This window comes from Ammospiza caudacuta, chromosome 1, assembly GCF_027887145.1.
Source record: "Ammospiza caudacuta isolate bAmmCau1 chromosome 1, bAmmCau1.pri, whole genome shotgun sequence".
In the NCBI taxonomy this organism is placed as follows: domain Eukaryota; kingdom Metazoa; phylum Chordata; class Aves; order Passeriformes; family Passerellidae; genus Ammospiza; species Ammospiza caudacuta.
The window spans coordinates 24,455,638-24,472,282 of NC_080593.1; the positions used below are offsets into that span (position 1 = coordinate 24,455,638).

At 35.4% G+C, this 16,645-nt stretch overlaps 1 protein-coding gene across 1 annotated transcript in view; it reads left to right on the forward strand.

Annotated features, from left to right (window-relative positions):
• VPS50 (VPS50 subunit of EARP/GARPII complex) overlaps positions 1–16,645 on the forward strand; it is an 81,773-nt gene that overhangs the window by 22,192 nt on the left and 42,936 nt on the right. Inside the window, exons 10-15 of the mRNA XM_058802934.1 lie at positions 1,239–1,281; positions 4,043–4,141; positions 7,634–7,774; positions 10,863–10,998; positions 15,390–15,487; positions 16,177–16,271. Coding sequence (XP_058658917.1) covers positions 1,239–1,281; positions 4,043–4,141; positions 7,634–7,774; positions 10,863–10,998; positions 15,390–15,487; positions 16,177–16,271 — 612 coding nt within the window. The remainder of the gene's footprint in view (positions 1–1,238; positions 1,282–4,042; positions 4,142–7,633; positions 7,775–10,862; positions 10,999–15,389; positions 15,488–16,176; positions 16,272–16,645) is intronic.

Below are 16,645 nucleotides of genomic sequence, written 5' to 3' on the forward strand. Positions count from 1 at the left end.
GCTTCTTCAGGATAACTAATGAAATTAGCTAGTGCAGAGTTTCATGCTGACATGAAGAAATTGCTTTCAGAACCTAAACTAATACAAATATCTGCAGTTTCTAACTTAGAAAGACTCAATGTTTTCATCGCTTAAAAAAAAAAAAAAAAAGCGGGAAATACTCATAAATTCCAGCAGGAGATGCAGTAACATCAGATTATTATGGAGGTCCATAATAAAGACCTCCATAAGAGAAAGAATAAAGAAACACTGGCTACTCTCTTTAATGTTTAATGGCAGTTGTTTTTGATGCCATTTTTTTTCTATTTAAACTTTTTTTTGCAGGATGTTGTACCCAATTTATCCAATAGAAACAAAAAAGGAGGGTGATGAGTGTATCATTTAAATGTAGAGAACTAAGCAGAGATGCTAAAATCTGTCTTTTGATAATTAATGTAGGCCCCTAAGAAGATTCACAGCACAGAGGGAAGTTGTCTAAAATGAGATATGGTGATTATTTAATGAAAACTGTGATTTCTGTGCAAGAAGAGAGTATCCTGCCTATTTCTTTGTTGCTTTGACCCTTCCAAACAAAAACATAGTAGTCTTTTTGTTCTTTTTTTTTTTATTGCTGCTGAGATTTTTAAAGATATTTAAAGATATTTTAAAGATATCTTTAAATATAAAGATTTTTAAAGATATTTTCTGAGATTTTTAAAGCTGGTTGTTGCAAAGGTGCAGTGGTGTCTTTCTTTGTCCTAAATAGTTTCTCTTATGGTAGCTGTTTTTGGGGTTTTTTTATACCAAATTTTACATTTTTTTCTGAAGAAGCTTAAATTTTCTTTTTCTGATAGCATTTCTGTAAGGGGTTCCTGAGTAACAAATAAAAATTACTGTAGTTTGGAAAGATTTGACAGCCTGGCCCTTCTGGGTATGTTCTGGTGTAGATCACAGTACCATACCAAAACACTTAAATCCAGTTTCTTGGGGGTTGGGAATGTCTTTGAATTTTTGGTTAAATCCTAGCAGGATGGAGTCTTGTCTAGACCCTCTTAACACTGTTGCATTGTAAGCCTAGAATAATCTGCCTTTCAACATAGCAGTGGTGTGATGGTGCTAGTCTGACACAGCAACAGCAGCTTAATGGTTTATGATGAATTGCTATGTTGTGACTCAGCAATAGGGTTTTTGGAAGTAAGAAATGGTCTGTTTATATAATCAGTAATTTTATTCTAAACATTTTTTTCATTCATCAATAGTGAGTTAAATTCAAAACTGCAAGACACCTTGGAACAAATAGAGGTAAGAATTATTATACTGGTGTTCAATATATGCTAATATTTGACCTCTAAGTGTGTGATACTATTTAATCTCTAAGTACTAGAGCTTTCTAGTTAAATGTTGTTAGCAATTATAGAATGTGTGCATTTCTTTCAAATACTCTCTTTGGATGCTGTAGCCACTGATGTTCATGTAGACTTTAGTGCTGTAATCAATCTAAATGCTCTACAATATGTTATGACCCAGTCCACTAGTTGTGCTCACTGTAAGTGGTAGAGCAGTCAAGTTAAAGAAGTACATAACATTTGAAGTATTGAGCTTCTAAACAGTTGTGAAAAGTAAATTAATAGCAAGCCAGTAGGTTTGGATAAGCTGTACAAGAGATCCCAGTTTCACAGGAAATTTTAGAGATTAGCAAACTGGAAACTGCTGGATAGGACTGTGCTAAGCTGCTGGAAATAAGACTTGAATAGCTGTGAAGGATGAGACTAAGGTTGGTTTAAGTTGGTAGATAGCATGACAAAAGCAAAGGAATACAAAATTTAAGTGTCTTCCCAGAAACTGGTGGAAAAAAAAGGGAATGCTTTGAACTCCACTACTAGGTAATTTTGAGCTGGAACTTGGCAAGCTTTTTGTAGGAAGTCTAGCACTGTAGGTATGTATAATGTGTATGTGATGCATGTAATGCATACACATGTAATGTTCAGCAGGAACCTGAATCAGCTGTTTGAGCAGCTGTCTACACCCGTTGTCACATGCTCTTCAGAAAGTCAGACTAGCACGTGTTTTATCATACCTTGTTATTTAATTCACTGTAAAATTAAAATTTTGTCAATTTCCTTCAGTTATGTCTTTGTACTTCAGCTTTTATGCAAAGCTTTTTTTTGTTCCTTTACTCTTTCTCTGACAGTGTTTTATTCAGAGCATGTCTGGTTCACAAAAGCTGGTGGAATGACTGTTTTCTTACCACTCCAACACAGGCTGTGTGAGAGTGAGCACTCTTTTTTCCCTCATGAGCGAATACTGATGTTGCTTAAAAGGAGAAATGCATTTTTACTTCCTTCCAGTAACAGCTTTGAAGAGCAAATTCTGATCTTATCAAAATATGTTAAAATGTGCCATATTGGTTGGTGAAAGCAATTCACAGCTAACTAAATAATCACATTCATGATTTTTATTTATTACTTGTGAATTTATAAAAATATCTTACTTTCTTCCTCTGAAACTATCTTATTTTTTACTGGAGTTATGCCTGTGCACATGGAAGAAATATCATGGAAACATGAAGTCATCCTGGGGTCCATGGAGTATTGCTGAAAAATTCATGGTCTAATTGATATAGAATAATATTCTGCTGCTAGGCAGAAATTCCATAATGAGTCTTTTCAATAGTTGAGTGCCTCTACTTAAGTGCATTCCTTTTTCCTTTTTTAATATTTTTTTAAATTTAGGCTTTAACATAGATTTTACTTTTATACTAAGTTACATACAATGATGGCTTTTACAAATGCAAGATGGCTTTAGTGGAAGGTACTATTGAAAAATGTAACAGAAAAGATTAATGTTCTCTGTTTAATATCTCTGTTCATGGGCAGTTTGATATCCCAGTTTTTTTCTTTGTACAGGTGTTCTGCAAGAAACAAGAGAGAATTTTTAAAAAAAACTGTAGATGTCTGAAATTCAAATTGCTGAGTAATGTTTTAGAGAAGTTCTGAGTCTTTAGGTTACTTGTCCTTTCACCATTTAGCTTAGGGAAGAAAGTACAATGCACAACCCCCACCAAATCTCTAGGATTACCACCAAAAATATTTTGCGGCTAATGATGTAATTAATGAAAATTTTCCAATGGATTAAGTACATAAGAGGCTGAACACCCATCTACTGTGGTTTCTATTTTTAAGAGCAAGACTGTATTGCAAGATCATTAAATAATAAGAATTGAAATGGTTTTAATATTTAGCAAGGAAAGAAAATATTTTTTATTGTGTATGTTATGTTATTGATTCATTCTGTTTTTATTTATTGTTGGTTGAAAAAAACTAGGATTAGGTTGTGTATCTGAATATATTGCAGTGTCTACATGAGAATTTGTTATTAAGCTATGTAGTCAAATTCTTGAAAGCTTTATTAGTCATGAAATACATGATCCTATTGAAGTTTTTTTTTCACTTAGTTTACATAGTAGATGAACTTCATTTTCTGCAGAGCTGTTCAGTATGCTCAGACACAGCTCTGCTGGCAGAACCTGTATTTGTGTGTCTCCTTTCTTTTTTGACTCTCTCAGGTACTGATTGTTGTGCTGATATAGTATTCTATAAATGGCTGTCTTGCCAATGAACTTTATATTCAGGCAGTGTTAGTTCCATTTAAGAGATGCAGTCAGAGGGTTAAGAAGTCTGTAATGGAATTGATTGAGCTGAAATCCCCAGATCTGTTTTTTTTTAGGGGTGGAAGTAGACCAGTTTAGAAATCCCAGCTCTCCCATATTGATGTTCCTGGCCTTCTCAAAGTAAACATCACTTTAATTTGACTGCAGAGTTCTTGCTTGTTTTTGGGAGTGGTGGAACTCTTTGGCTGACACTGAAGTACTTACACTGTGAGAACTGACACTTAAGCACCTCAGAAAAGTCCAGTCACATACAGTCTTAGTTACTTTACAACCATAATTATCACACTGTTTAAATAAACATCTTCCTCACTTGTTGTTGTTTAAGTAATGTATTACGTGACCTGTTTTTTTTTTTTTTAGTGTTTAATGCATGTTTTTCTTCCATTTTTATAGGAACAATTGGACGTAGCACTTTCCAAAATATGCAAGAATTTTGATATCAATCATTATACAAAGGTTCAGCAGGCTTACAGGCTGCTTGGAAAAACACAGGTTAGTACTGTTAAAAACACAGGTTAGTACTTATCTTCTGAGGAACTCACAAAGAATAGTCATGTCACAGCATGAAGCTTTGAGTATTGTGATGGAAATTTATTTTCCTAGTTGTTGTGGTTTAATCCCAGGTGGCAGCTAAGCCCCACACAGCTGCTCACTTCCTCCTTGGTGCAATGGCAAAGTCAGAGGCAGGCAGTCATGGCCAGGACAGCAGGACTCCATCATGTGTAACAGTGACTTGCGAAGATAAACTTCATCACTCCAAACGTCCCCCTGTTCTTTCTTCTTGCCCCAGCTTTTATTACTAAGCATGACACCACATGTTATGGAATATCCCTTTGCTCAATTGGGGTCAGCTGTCCTGGCTGTGTCTCCTCCCAACTCTTTGTGCACCCCCAGCCCCCTCCGCAGGGTTGGGGTGAGAAGCACAAAAGACCTTGACCCTGTGTAAGCCGTGCTCAGCAATAGCTAAAACATCCCTGAATTATCAACACTGTTTGCAGCACAAATCAAAAACACAGCCCCATGCCCCATACCAGCTACTGTGAAGAAAATTAGCTCTATGCCAGCCAAAACCAGCACACTAATGCTAATGGATCTTGCCAAATATATGTATACAAAGGTTTTTATAATGCTCATGTAATTTAACAGTACTTGCTAAAGGTAAGCTCTGTGTTATTGCAACCTGTAATTTTTTGGACAGATCATAACAGTAAAAGTTGCATATTTCAGCTCTGTTTATACTGCTGTTTGCACTATTCATTCTATTTGGTGATGTGAATACTATTTTTTTATTGCTAGATCTGTTTTTCTGGGTTGTACACTACCTCTGCCTTGAGTATTTCCATTTTATAATGTACTGTTAACATGACAACAATGGAACATGTGAGGAGATTGATTTTTGCACTAATGTACATCCCATGGCATGTCAAACACATACTGTGAACATGTCTTGAAAGTTACACTTGTGTGTGCCTGGAGCCCTTTCTGTGTATGTAAGAGTATACCTAGGTTCTCCCTTAGGATGGAGTTCTCTTCTGTTTGGTGCACTGTCTTGAGGCTTCATTGTGGAAACCCAGGGCATCTGGAATATTTCTCTGTCTGCTCTAGGGTGTCCTGACCCCCAAGGCAGCACTGACTTTGACCCTAATTCATGGAGAAAGTTTCCTAGAATTCAAGATAGACTAGAATCCACAAAAGTGTAAAATAGATTATAGAGAGTAGTGTAAGTGTGTCACTTGGTAAGAAATTTAGGTCTGAGGATTTTTAGTGTGTTGTGGATGGAAGCAAGATGGAGGGCATAGGGTGTCATCCTGAGTTTCTTCTTCATGCTTTCCTCCTTCCTTCTTCTTCTTGGGTTTGGGTGGCACTGTAATTGGGTATAGAAGTCCGTATTGCAGGCTCTGTGGGATCATTATTGGGTAAAAAGGGAAAATAATCTAGGTGTCAGTTCTTAATTGGTTAATTTAGTATCAGAAGACCTTGTAACAAGAGTTGGCCATTTTGTGCCTTCTAATGAAAAGCTGCTGAGCTCACAGTAATGAGACTGTTTTACTGATAAGAAATAATAAACACCCGAGTCTGAACATGAACTACTGTCTCAAGTGCTTTCAATCCAGACCCAGAGAAACCAATACTTCATACTTATTTGTTTCTCTGAGAAGGAAATTCAGTTTACTTAAGAAGGTATGAAGTATGGCAATATATCAAGATCCTGTGGAATAAGAAGGATAAGGAGACAGGAAAGTCTTGGAGACATGTTTTGTCAGTGATCAGTGCTCATAGTACAGGCTGAACGTGGTGGTGCCAGTCTAACAGGGATTATTTTACTTAGGGAAGATACTCCCCCAGAAAGCTTTAGTTGCTAAAGATCAGGTCAAAGCACATGTCCCCTGGTCAAGACAGGACAAGAACCCCAATCATTTTTTATTATGCTTGGCTTTTTTAATGCTCTTTCCAGATTTCAGGAGCATATCTGATATAAGATTGCCTTTCTTGGGTTTGTTTTAAAGTTTTGTTTGTTTGTTTTGCATCTTTCGAATTAGAACCTTTCTAACAAAGTTGGGTTCATTTTTTCCTGGCTTGGCTGTAAAACCAGTGCAGCTCTGCAATAGGATAGAAGTGAATTCATCTTCCCATACTTTGTTAATGTGCAGAACTATTGGAATGCCTAAAGACTGCAACTTAAAATCAGGGGAGAAGATTTTTTTAGTGCACTGTATTCAGTTTCTTAGTTACTGAAGAAAAATAGGCACTGCATGTCAAGCACGTGGCATGTTGAGAAAGGCAGATATTTGTTGGAGACGAATGGTGTTTCTGACAAAACAAAAGTGTTATTTGCTACTGCATGATTTTGCTTGCTTTTTTCCATTATAGAGTGACTTGGTTTTGGCATTTTTTTATTACTAGTAAAGTACATATTTTGGACTTGTCCTAAAATAATTTAGTTGCATATTTATTCAAATCTCTCCCTTATTGACCTCTTCTCAGTAAACAAAATGTCAAAGTCCTTCAGTATCTTAAGTACTTTTCTTTATTTCATTTATCATTCTGTTTTCTTTAGCTAATTCAGGTTAAGACCAACTATAGGAAATCGTCTGTTTTTCCATAGGGTTTAAGCAGAATTGCTTCTTCATTTCTTGTGGTGTAATTGAGTTCTCAGCTCTTGTTGGTAGCTAAAAATGTTGAATAGGAAGTAGTTAAACTGAACACTTACAAATCTGCTGATTACATATATGTGAAAACAATGAGAAAATTCAGTTTCTGAAATGGAATAATGTTATGTATAATTTATTAAGAACGGGGACACTTGGTAAATATCCTGATCTGAAACTCAGACATGATTATGGCAAAATTAATATGTTACATAATCATTAGTCCTTAGTACATATTTCTTTTTCCTGGAAAAGGTAGTCTTTTTTTTTTTTTAAACAAATGTTGATTTTTCTACCAAAAAGAGGAATTTTATAGGAAATTTATTTATATGATGTGCATGCCTTTCTGTAATGCTTAATTGTACTTTGTGTTCTTCACTCTGGCAAGTGGATGAAGACTTTGTGCTTTTAATTTTAATGATTGCAAAGGAAATATTTTTTATTTACTTGGCAGTGTTTCCAGTGTTCTTCCAGGGAGAAAGAGCATGAATCCCAACTCATGTTATCAGTGATTGGGAGGAGGGTAAATGAGTGAGTAAATTCTATAATTAGCTATATTATATTATTATTTACTAGTGACAGTGTACAAAAAAAGGTAAAGAGGGAAGATGGCAGAGGGAACTGACTTTACTTGCAATACCTGAACTCTTTTATGTGACCATATTCTAATAATGCCAAGATCTGTATTTGGTATTTTTGAGACAGAGGTTGGAGGACAGGCTTACAAGTGTTCAGTACGGAAAAAGATGTATGTTAAAAGATGATGGCTAAAAGATAATGGCAGATGATAAATTGAATTTTACTGTTTGGTTTTATGTTACTCCATTTCTTTCAGACAGCAATGGACCAGTTACATATGCACTTCACCCAAGCCATTCACAACACTGTGTTTCAAGTAGTCCTTGGATATGTGGAGCTGTGTGCAGGAAACACAGACACCAAGTTCCAGAAGTTACAGTACAAAGACCTCTGTACAGTATGTAATTCTTGCATATATGTATTTTTTTATCTGATTTTTTTCACTTTTATAAGTGTACGTTTTGTTAGTAGGGAGTCATTTGTTAACCCTATGGCTACTGTAGTTTCTTAATACAGCTTATGACTATTTGAGCTATTTGTTAGTTGTAACTTAATGGTAATTTTGAGTGCACTAAATGTTAGCACCTTGGAGATCTTGTGCACTCCATCTAACAAACAAAGACCAGCATTTCAAAATGTGTCTTCAGTATGATATACTATAACTATTATCTTTGAATTTCATTCCAGTGCATTTAGGTAGTATTCACAATTTCTCTGATAATGCATTTCAGTAAGAATTCTTGTAAAGATTCTAATTTAATTGGTGTCTTCCCATTATTCCTGACTTTGTATCATTCACTTTTCATTCTCACATCTAATTTTGCACTTTTGATACCAGGATGAGGGACAGCTATAATATTGAGATGAGAAAGCCTGATGATAGGCAGATCATGGGCTGGGAATATACATATATTTTCCTGTACTGCGAATTTTAAATGCAGTTTCTTGCATATTTTGTAATGTTTTTAGAATGAACGTACAAATTTTTAATTCACTCTTTTAATTTTTTCACTTGGGATTTTACTGTTACACCCTGAGAAATTTTCTGAGATTTCAGTGATGGGGAAGAAGTATGTGAGATATTTTAGGTGGTTCTAATGTAGAATTGCCATTTGAAATTATGTTTCTATCTTGAATGTTCTTTAGGATATTTTTTTCAGTCACAGATGAAGCCCTCATCATACTTCATCAACTTAAGGACCCAGCCCATCAGTTGCAATTTATTAAATTGAAATACAGTCACAAGGAGATTAAAGTTCATATTCTGATCCATTTTCTGTTCTTTCACTTCTTTTATCTCCTGGGATCATGTAGCTGCCACTAGTAATCAACACATCTGCATTGCAAACCATTTCATTTCAAAGAGGTGCCTCTTTGACTTAAAAAGTTTACATTATCTAAGAGCCTTCATATAAATAAAAGTGTGATAAACAAAATAAATTTAGTAGGAATAATTGACTTAAGTATTCATTATTATAATGAGTAAGTTTTTGGATAGTTGGTATTTCCACTTCACTGAGATGAATTCTAGTTGCAGAAAGCCAGCAAACCCTGATCTTTGTTCTCCAGACTGCAGTCCTTTCTTCTTTCTTCTGTAAGCCTTCAGAGTGTGGTTTTATTTTTGTTTTTTAGTTTCTAATGAACTTTTCTCCCAGGTTTTTCTTTTTCTTTTTTTTTTTCTTTATACTTCTGTACGTCCTTCAGTTTATTTGTCATTCCTTGCTAATACTAATGATACTAAGCCCACTTATTTACACTTACAAACTACTGCTGAGCTGCTTCTGACCAGTTCTAAAATCCAGGTTTAGTGTTGCTGTTTATTTTTATACTTGAGTGTGTGGAAGAATCTTTCAGGTACTTGGAAATACCAATTTTGTAATACACAGAAAGAGGGTGGCTTTAACTGCATGGTTACAAAATTATTACGTCATTACTTCTGTTAGTCTTTACTTATACAAAGTATTAATGACATGATGCTTGAGTTAATGTGACCCTGCAATAGCTGGCATTCTGTATAAATGAAGGTACTCAGATTTTAGGACTTTATTCTACTGTGAATATTGCTGCAATTGCATTGAAATTTATTTTTTAAATTTTTCATTGCTATCTTGGTAACCATTAAATATTTAGGAACAGGCTGCAGATGGGAAATGTTGGTCTCTTACTATGCTGTTCAGTATTGGTTGTTGCCTGTTGTAATGCATTTGTGAAAAACAGGGTGCTAAATAAGATGAGCTATCATAACAATTCAATTTCTAACTTCCTGTAGAAAAAACAGCAGGTTTTCATCTCATGCACTCAGTTGTTGAGGAATAAATTGTTCAAGGCTGAAATATGAGCCCTCTTTCTCTTTGTTTAGTTCAAGTGAGAACCTTCTTCAGGCAGCCAATGCTGTTAACCCAGGATGCCCTTAACATGTAAAGGGTTATGGAGTACTTACTCTAATTAAGCAAGGGAAGTCATATAAAATTTAAGTATTCCTTTTGAGGCAGGTATGCTGCTGTGTGCTTCTGGAAATCTGTCAAAGTGAACTCATCTAGCTTTCCATTGTAGATCGGTAGGGGAGGACTACAGTGGCTTTTTTCTTTGTTATGTTTGCATCTATTTGAAAGTCAGATACTGAATATTATAATAATGCAAATCTTTTAAAAAAGAGTAATATTTTCAGAAATTCTTAAGCATTTATGAAAGTTAGTGCCTGTCTACTCAGGGTCACTGATTCTTTGTTGAGTCTCTTTTCTTAGCAATATGCCATGCTTTTACATGTTTTCTCTTTTTGAATATTTCTGGAGCAGGGCAAAGTTTTGCTGCTTCAGTCTCAAGTTTTGATTTTCTTTATTCTAGTATAAGCTCAAAGAAATTCAGTTGTTTCCGTAGTTTAAATTGAATTATCTTGGTATTTAGTAAGTAATCCTTTCTTCCTGCCCACCTGAAAGTCAGTATGTCTTCAAGTATAGTGATTTGCAAAAGAACTTTAGATTTTAGATACTAAAAGCTCTGAAATACAGGAAGAATAACATGAGTTAATAGAGAAAATTGCTGAATCAGCAAGTTGCTTTTTTTTAACTACTACTTTAGAGCTCATTCAACCCAGTGGGGTATTTGCCAGGAAGGCTTCTCTGTAGCACTGCAGTACAGAAGTCTGTGTCCCTGAACTGCCACACAGGGTGGTTGCATCCCTGTGGTAGTGAGATGGCCTTACTTCTGCTTTTGTGTCACTGTGAAGTAAATGTAAAAGTAGTTAACATACAGGCCAATTGAGGAAATTTAAAAGAAGATGGTAACAAAAACACTTTGTACTGTTGGACAGCATTTGATTAGTTGACCAAAATCAGGAATCTGTCACTTCTTAAAATACATTGAAAATGAAACTGTTGTGTGTCAGCTCTGCTATATAAATTTGAAGAGTTTCTTATGGTTTGTGTTGCTGCAGCAAAAAATAAACACCATTTTGAAGTTTCCCAATGCTGTTTGTTGTTCTGTAGCACATCACATCAGACAGCTACATTCCATGCCTTGCTGATCTCTGCAAAGCCCTCTGGGAAGTCATGCTCAGTTACTACCGAACAATGCAGTGGCATGAGGACCATGACCAAGATGAGGCAGCAGTTGTGTCTTCTGGTAAGAAACCTCTGGGAACAAAACTTCTGATATTTGGAAATAACTTAAGCTCAAGTTATTAATTTATGTGTTGGTATCTTTGTGGTCTTGCCCCAGTGCCTTCAGCATTTTTGTTAATAGTGTGCAGTAAGGACTAAAGCACTCACTGGATTTTTTTACTCTCCAGTATAAGATTAATTTTTTAATGAATGTTTGTATGTGCCAGTCTTGCAGATATAAATAATTTTATTTTAAACAGTGCTTAGGGAAATGTCATTCCCTTTTGTGTTGAATCTTAAAAAAAAGATCATAGTTACATTTTCTTCTCTTGTGTCCATCTTGCTGTGATTTTTGCAGATGTAAAATCATAGAGGTACCATAAAGAACTTACTTAATGGAAAAATGGTCACAGTAAACTCCTAATTCAGCCACATTGCCACTTACAAAACTAGCTCCCCTTAGAGTCGTTACATGTGACGTCCTGAGGAAAGAAAACAATCTGCACTCTAAAGCCTTCTACAGGAGCCATTAAGCCTAATAAAGTTATCTATACAGTCAGATGCATAATTTTAGACACACTGCTTTTAAATGCATGCCAGAGTGTTTTGGTATGTTTACTACTAGCCTTCTGTCACTCAGTTTTTAATTTTCTGGAGTTACGGCTTAGCTGTAATGTACAACTGAAATGTAGTGATCTGCTGAATCACTTTTTCAAATACTTCAGCAATGATAAAGCACACAGAAGGGAATTTTAGAAGTACAGTTTAATTTCAGAGGGACTGTAAATATCTACTGGTTGTTGTTTTTCTAAAACTCATTGCTTATTCTACAGTAATTATTGAAACTCTACTGGGAATTCTCATTTCATACTTATTGATTTGATGGCTGTGATATGTGGTAAAGTCAAAGAGTAAAATTCCTGTAGAATGGGCATGTGTGTCAGAGGGAACCAGGGAGCCACTTCAGGAGATTATGCTGAAGTTGTTCTTCATATAAGCCCCACAGACTGGAGCAGTAGATGTACCACTATATATGGCTTTTGTAGTTTTGGGAACTCATGGCTGTCCCAGTATTGTCCCAGTTAATCTCAGCACTCTTAGAAAGTGCCTTAAATGTGTCAAGGGACTATTGATCTTAAGGCACAAGTACAACTGTAGAAGTGAGAAGCTGGACTTGAAAGACATTATAAATAAAGCTCTTAGTATTTTAGTAGTGAAACTTATACAAAAGAATTCCTTGGAAAGACAGAATTAAGTATATGTAGAACTTGTTTAATCAAACTGAACATAAAATTAGTGAACTAAAATTATCAACATAATGTGAAATGAATGCTGTATTTATCTATATCTGTGTGATATTTAATGAGTTACTACTTAGTCTATGATTTTGTTGTTTGTATGCTAAACAGCAAATTGCTGTAATATGAGGTTTCATCCCTCAAAATAAACTACTTACTGGAAAATTTTCCATTACACTGTTTGTTGTGGTCAGAGCATTGTTTATGTTTTTAGTAAAGAATCAAACAGAAAATTTTAAAGGGACCTATGCAGATAATTTTTGTTTTCCCTGCTCAAAGCAAAGTGATCTTTGAAGTCACACCTGTTTGTGTGAGGGCTTGCCTGGTTTCATAGCATGCAATTTACTGTGGTGTTGATGTAATTTACAGGTATTAGTGAGATAATGATTTAACAGAAGACCTGAAAGTGAGTGGTAAAATGATCACTATAGCATTTAAACTTCTGATTTCACATGTGTAATCCTAGGAGTAAAAGTTGGTAACAGCTCTAGTATCTGTAAAAGATTCAAAGAAAAGCGAGAAGAAAATTATATAGGATGTAAATTCAGTTTGAACCATTTTAATTTTTAAAATGTTTCCTTTATAGTACTATGTAAATTCTGGGCAAGACCTGCTTAGTATTCAAAGAGTGAAGCTAGAAGACAGAGATTTGATTGAGTCCTTTTTTTTGCTTTCCTCTATCATGCAGGGATTAAACAAAAACCTTTTGTTATTACTGAAAGCTGCCTTTTTGAATTTTGAGAAATACTGAAAAACATGAAGAATCACTATATTTAAATCAGACATCTAGAATAATGACTCCTGGATGGTTTTGATCCTTCTTTTTGTGTAGTTATGAATATATGTGTTCTCTGCCTGTTTCAAATTCCTCAATGCAAAATGTGTAAATGCTTGTGCAGTCCTTGATTTTCAAGGAAATTATCCTAAATTAATGTGTTTGCATGTGTGAAATTAGCTGCAGTGCAGTTCATTAAAGGACTGGAAACAAGACCTCTTAGCATGACTGCCCATAAACCAAGATCATTGGGAGACTGACAGAGAGAGAATATTCCATTGATTATTTTAGTGAACAATAACATTTATATTGCAGTGTCTGTCCAACCATTCCTTCAAGAATGGCAGTTTGGGAGTACAGGGACTATGGTCTTAATCTAGAGACCAACAGGTAAAAGACACTGCCTTGTTGAGCATTGTCTTCAGTCTGCAGAAGTTCAAAAGAGAGGAGGTTGCAGAGACACACAAAAAGTGTGCTCTGGCTAAGATTGCCGGTTTTGTTTCCTTGATAGTCTGGGAAAGGTTAAATCCACGTAGAGGTTTTCTGTTCCTAGAAATTAGTCTTAGATTCTTTCTGTTTGTGTTTCATTTAATCTTCCATGGAAGATCAGGAAAATGAATTTGTCAGAATTCTTACTTTCAGAAGATGAGCATATTTAGGTACAGTTAGTAAATTATGATTTATGTAGGCAGTGGGTAATATTTGTTTTATTATTTTTCTTTCCTAAGAAACATTTTTTGCATGCCCTGTAACAGTAAATATAGTATAGAATTAAGTTTAGGTCTTGTTAGCACATAAAACAGCCTCTTATCATCTCATTTTGAGTTATTAGGGTAGATTCTCAGTTAACCTGCAAAACCAGTCTCACTGTCTTAACAAAAGAGGAAGTTGAACACAGATTTGCAACCTTGAAAAATGAATATCCCTAATATAAACCCATATTCCAGAGCGTATTTATTGTGTTTTTAATTTTGACGAGGAGTTATTCAATTCACAGTACTGGAACTTTTACATTCTGGCTGGTTATTGTGCTGGTTCTGTGTTCTTGAGTTCCAGCCTTGTGGGCACACTAGCTCAACTAGCTTGCCAGTAGTTGTTGGTAGTATTTGTATGTCCACTCCTGTAATCCCTAGCTTACAAATAAAGCTTTCTCAGTGTTTGATGAAGTTCATAATTTAATAACGTGTCCTGCCACACCTTATGGCTCCATCTGAAAGAAATCAAGCAAGACCAGCATCCATCTCAGTATTCATAATCTGTTTTTTGAATTTAAATGGAGGTACAGATGTAGAAGATCTAATATTTTTGTTGCTCCTGTTAAACTTATATAAATATTTTTTATAATAGGCAATAGTTCTTGTTCTGAGAAACATACTCTGGAAAGGTTCAAATCAGAAACCAGATAGTTGATCAGGAGAAGGATAGTTTACATGATGCTGTTCTACTTAGAAGAGCCTGGCCTAGGACTGGGAGAATGAGGCACTGCTGAGTGCTATTTATAACTGGTGATTGTTACAGAAGAGAACTGCTCACTTGACAGTGAGCACTGGATGATCTGAAGGAGATACAATCAAAACAAGGCCAGACTGCTGTGCTCTATTGTTGTTTTGGTTTAATTGAATTGTCAGTGTCTGATACAAGTCATAACAATTCCTATTAGAGGATGTTTTTTCTTTCATTCTCTTAAATATGTGGTAGTCCAGACAATGCTGCAGGGTCTGTTCTTCATACCTGAAAAGGCTGATAAAAATCTTGTATCCAGCCTCCCATGCCTTACTGGCCTCTTTAGTAAGGTGCTCACAATATTTACATGATATTCATCCAGACTGCAAGGTCTGGATTCAGGGCAAGGCATGACAAGGAAAGAACACTTACATTGTTGATAAAAATTTCACGGTGCTGACAAATGGAGGACATATGTTCATTGTTTATGTTTCTGGGCTCTTCTTCAGTAGACAACAAAATTAGACATGAAAAATTGCTCTTTTCTCTAAGGAAGGTGAAGCTAAGCCAGGAGTTTGTCTGGAAAAAGCTGTGAAGCCTAGTAATGAAGCACTGCAAGGGTCAGTTAGGATGAGCTCTCACTGTGATCCTTGCAGTACATTACTACCTAAGGAACACTACTGGGACAGATGTTTGGTGTGCAGGTGAGGAAACTCTCCTGGTCTGCATTTACATATAATGCTTATATGTGCATTTTTCATTTCTGTTCAAAAGTTTAGAGCAAAATAGTTCTGGAGTTAGCATAATCAATAATATGGCAATAGCTAAGGAAATGTAATTCTGTGTAGGATAACTTTCAAAGCTTTTGGAAATACTTAAAATGCCTTTAACCTGAAGTTTCAGATGGCAACAATGTGATTGGAGCTGAAGAGAACAGTTTTGACCGCAACTATGTAAAAAAGAAATTGGAGCATGGGCTTTCACGAATATGGCAGGTATGGGTTTTGAATTTTGTTTCCCTCTAAGTATTTATTCCCCCCCCCCTCTTCCACCTCTCCAGTATTAATTATGGTTATATTTATACTAATGTTCTTAAAGAAATGTCTCCAGATTTTTTACAGGGACTTTTTGAAAGTGACCACAGAAATATAATTTCTATGACTCAGTGATTGCAATGCTTCCAAACTCAGTCAGATACCAAAACATAGTAATAGGACTTTTTGTCTGATCTCATTTATTTCAACTTGTGTGCTGCCACACAATCTCTTTTCTTCTCATGTGCTTTTCTCTGTATACTGCTTTATATTTCTGGTTTAGCCATAGCTCTGGAGAACCTGAAGCCTTGTGAACCTGACTGGTTTCATGGTATTCCTGGTGTGATTGCTGGATCAGTTTGGTGTGCAGTGTCACCCAAAATGTATAATGTAAAAGCTGAGTTCTGTTTTTTCATTGACAATAAAGCATCTAGGATTGACTCTATCTGTTTAACAAAGTGCTAAAGAAACTGATTATAATATTGTTTTAGAGAAATTACCATGTTACAGAAAATGGAATTCTATTCTAAATCTCAAAAAACAAGTTTTTAAGTGCAGGCAACCAACAAGTGTTAATGAACCAGGCATCCAAGCCTTCACTTATTGTTTTCAGTGTATTAACTATTCAAAAATTTGTTTGTGTTTTGTAGGATGTTCAATTGAAAGTGAAAACATACCTTCTGGGAACAGATTTGTCTAACTTCAAATATGATGACTTCATATTTGTACTTGATGTTATCAGCAGGTATGCTGGTGTGGTTGTAAGACCTTTAAGTACGTGTCCACAAATGAGCTCTGATAAGATAGCACTGTTGATTAAGGCTGACATTCACGTTTTGATGCCAATTTCATTCAAATGTGCTGATAGCTTGAAGACCAATTCTTCTATATGTGAGATTTTTATTAGGATCTGTTTAGGAGAGGTAGCATGAACCACTTTGCTGCTTAAGTGTGATATGGTTTCAGTATTGTCTGCTTTTAAGATAAGGTATGTGCAGGTCTAGCAAATTTTTTTCTAAGAGCTTTTAAAGGGGGTCTGAGTCAAGCAGAGAAAATTATGTGATACTGCCAACCTGTACAATATTATCTCCTTCTTTTTTGGTAATAAAATGATAGATT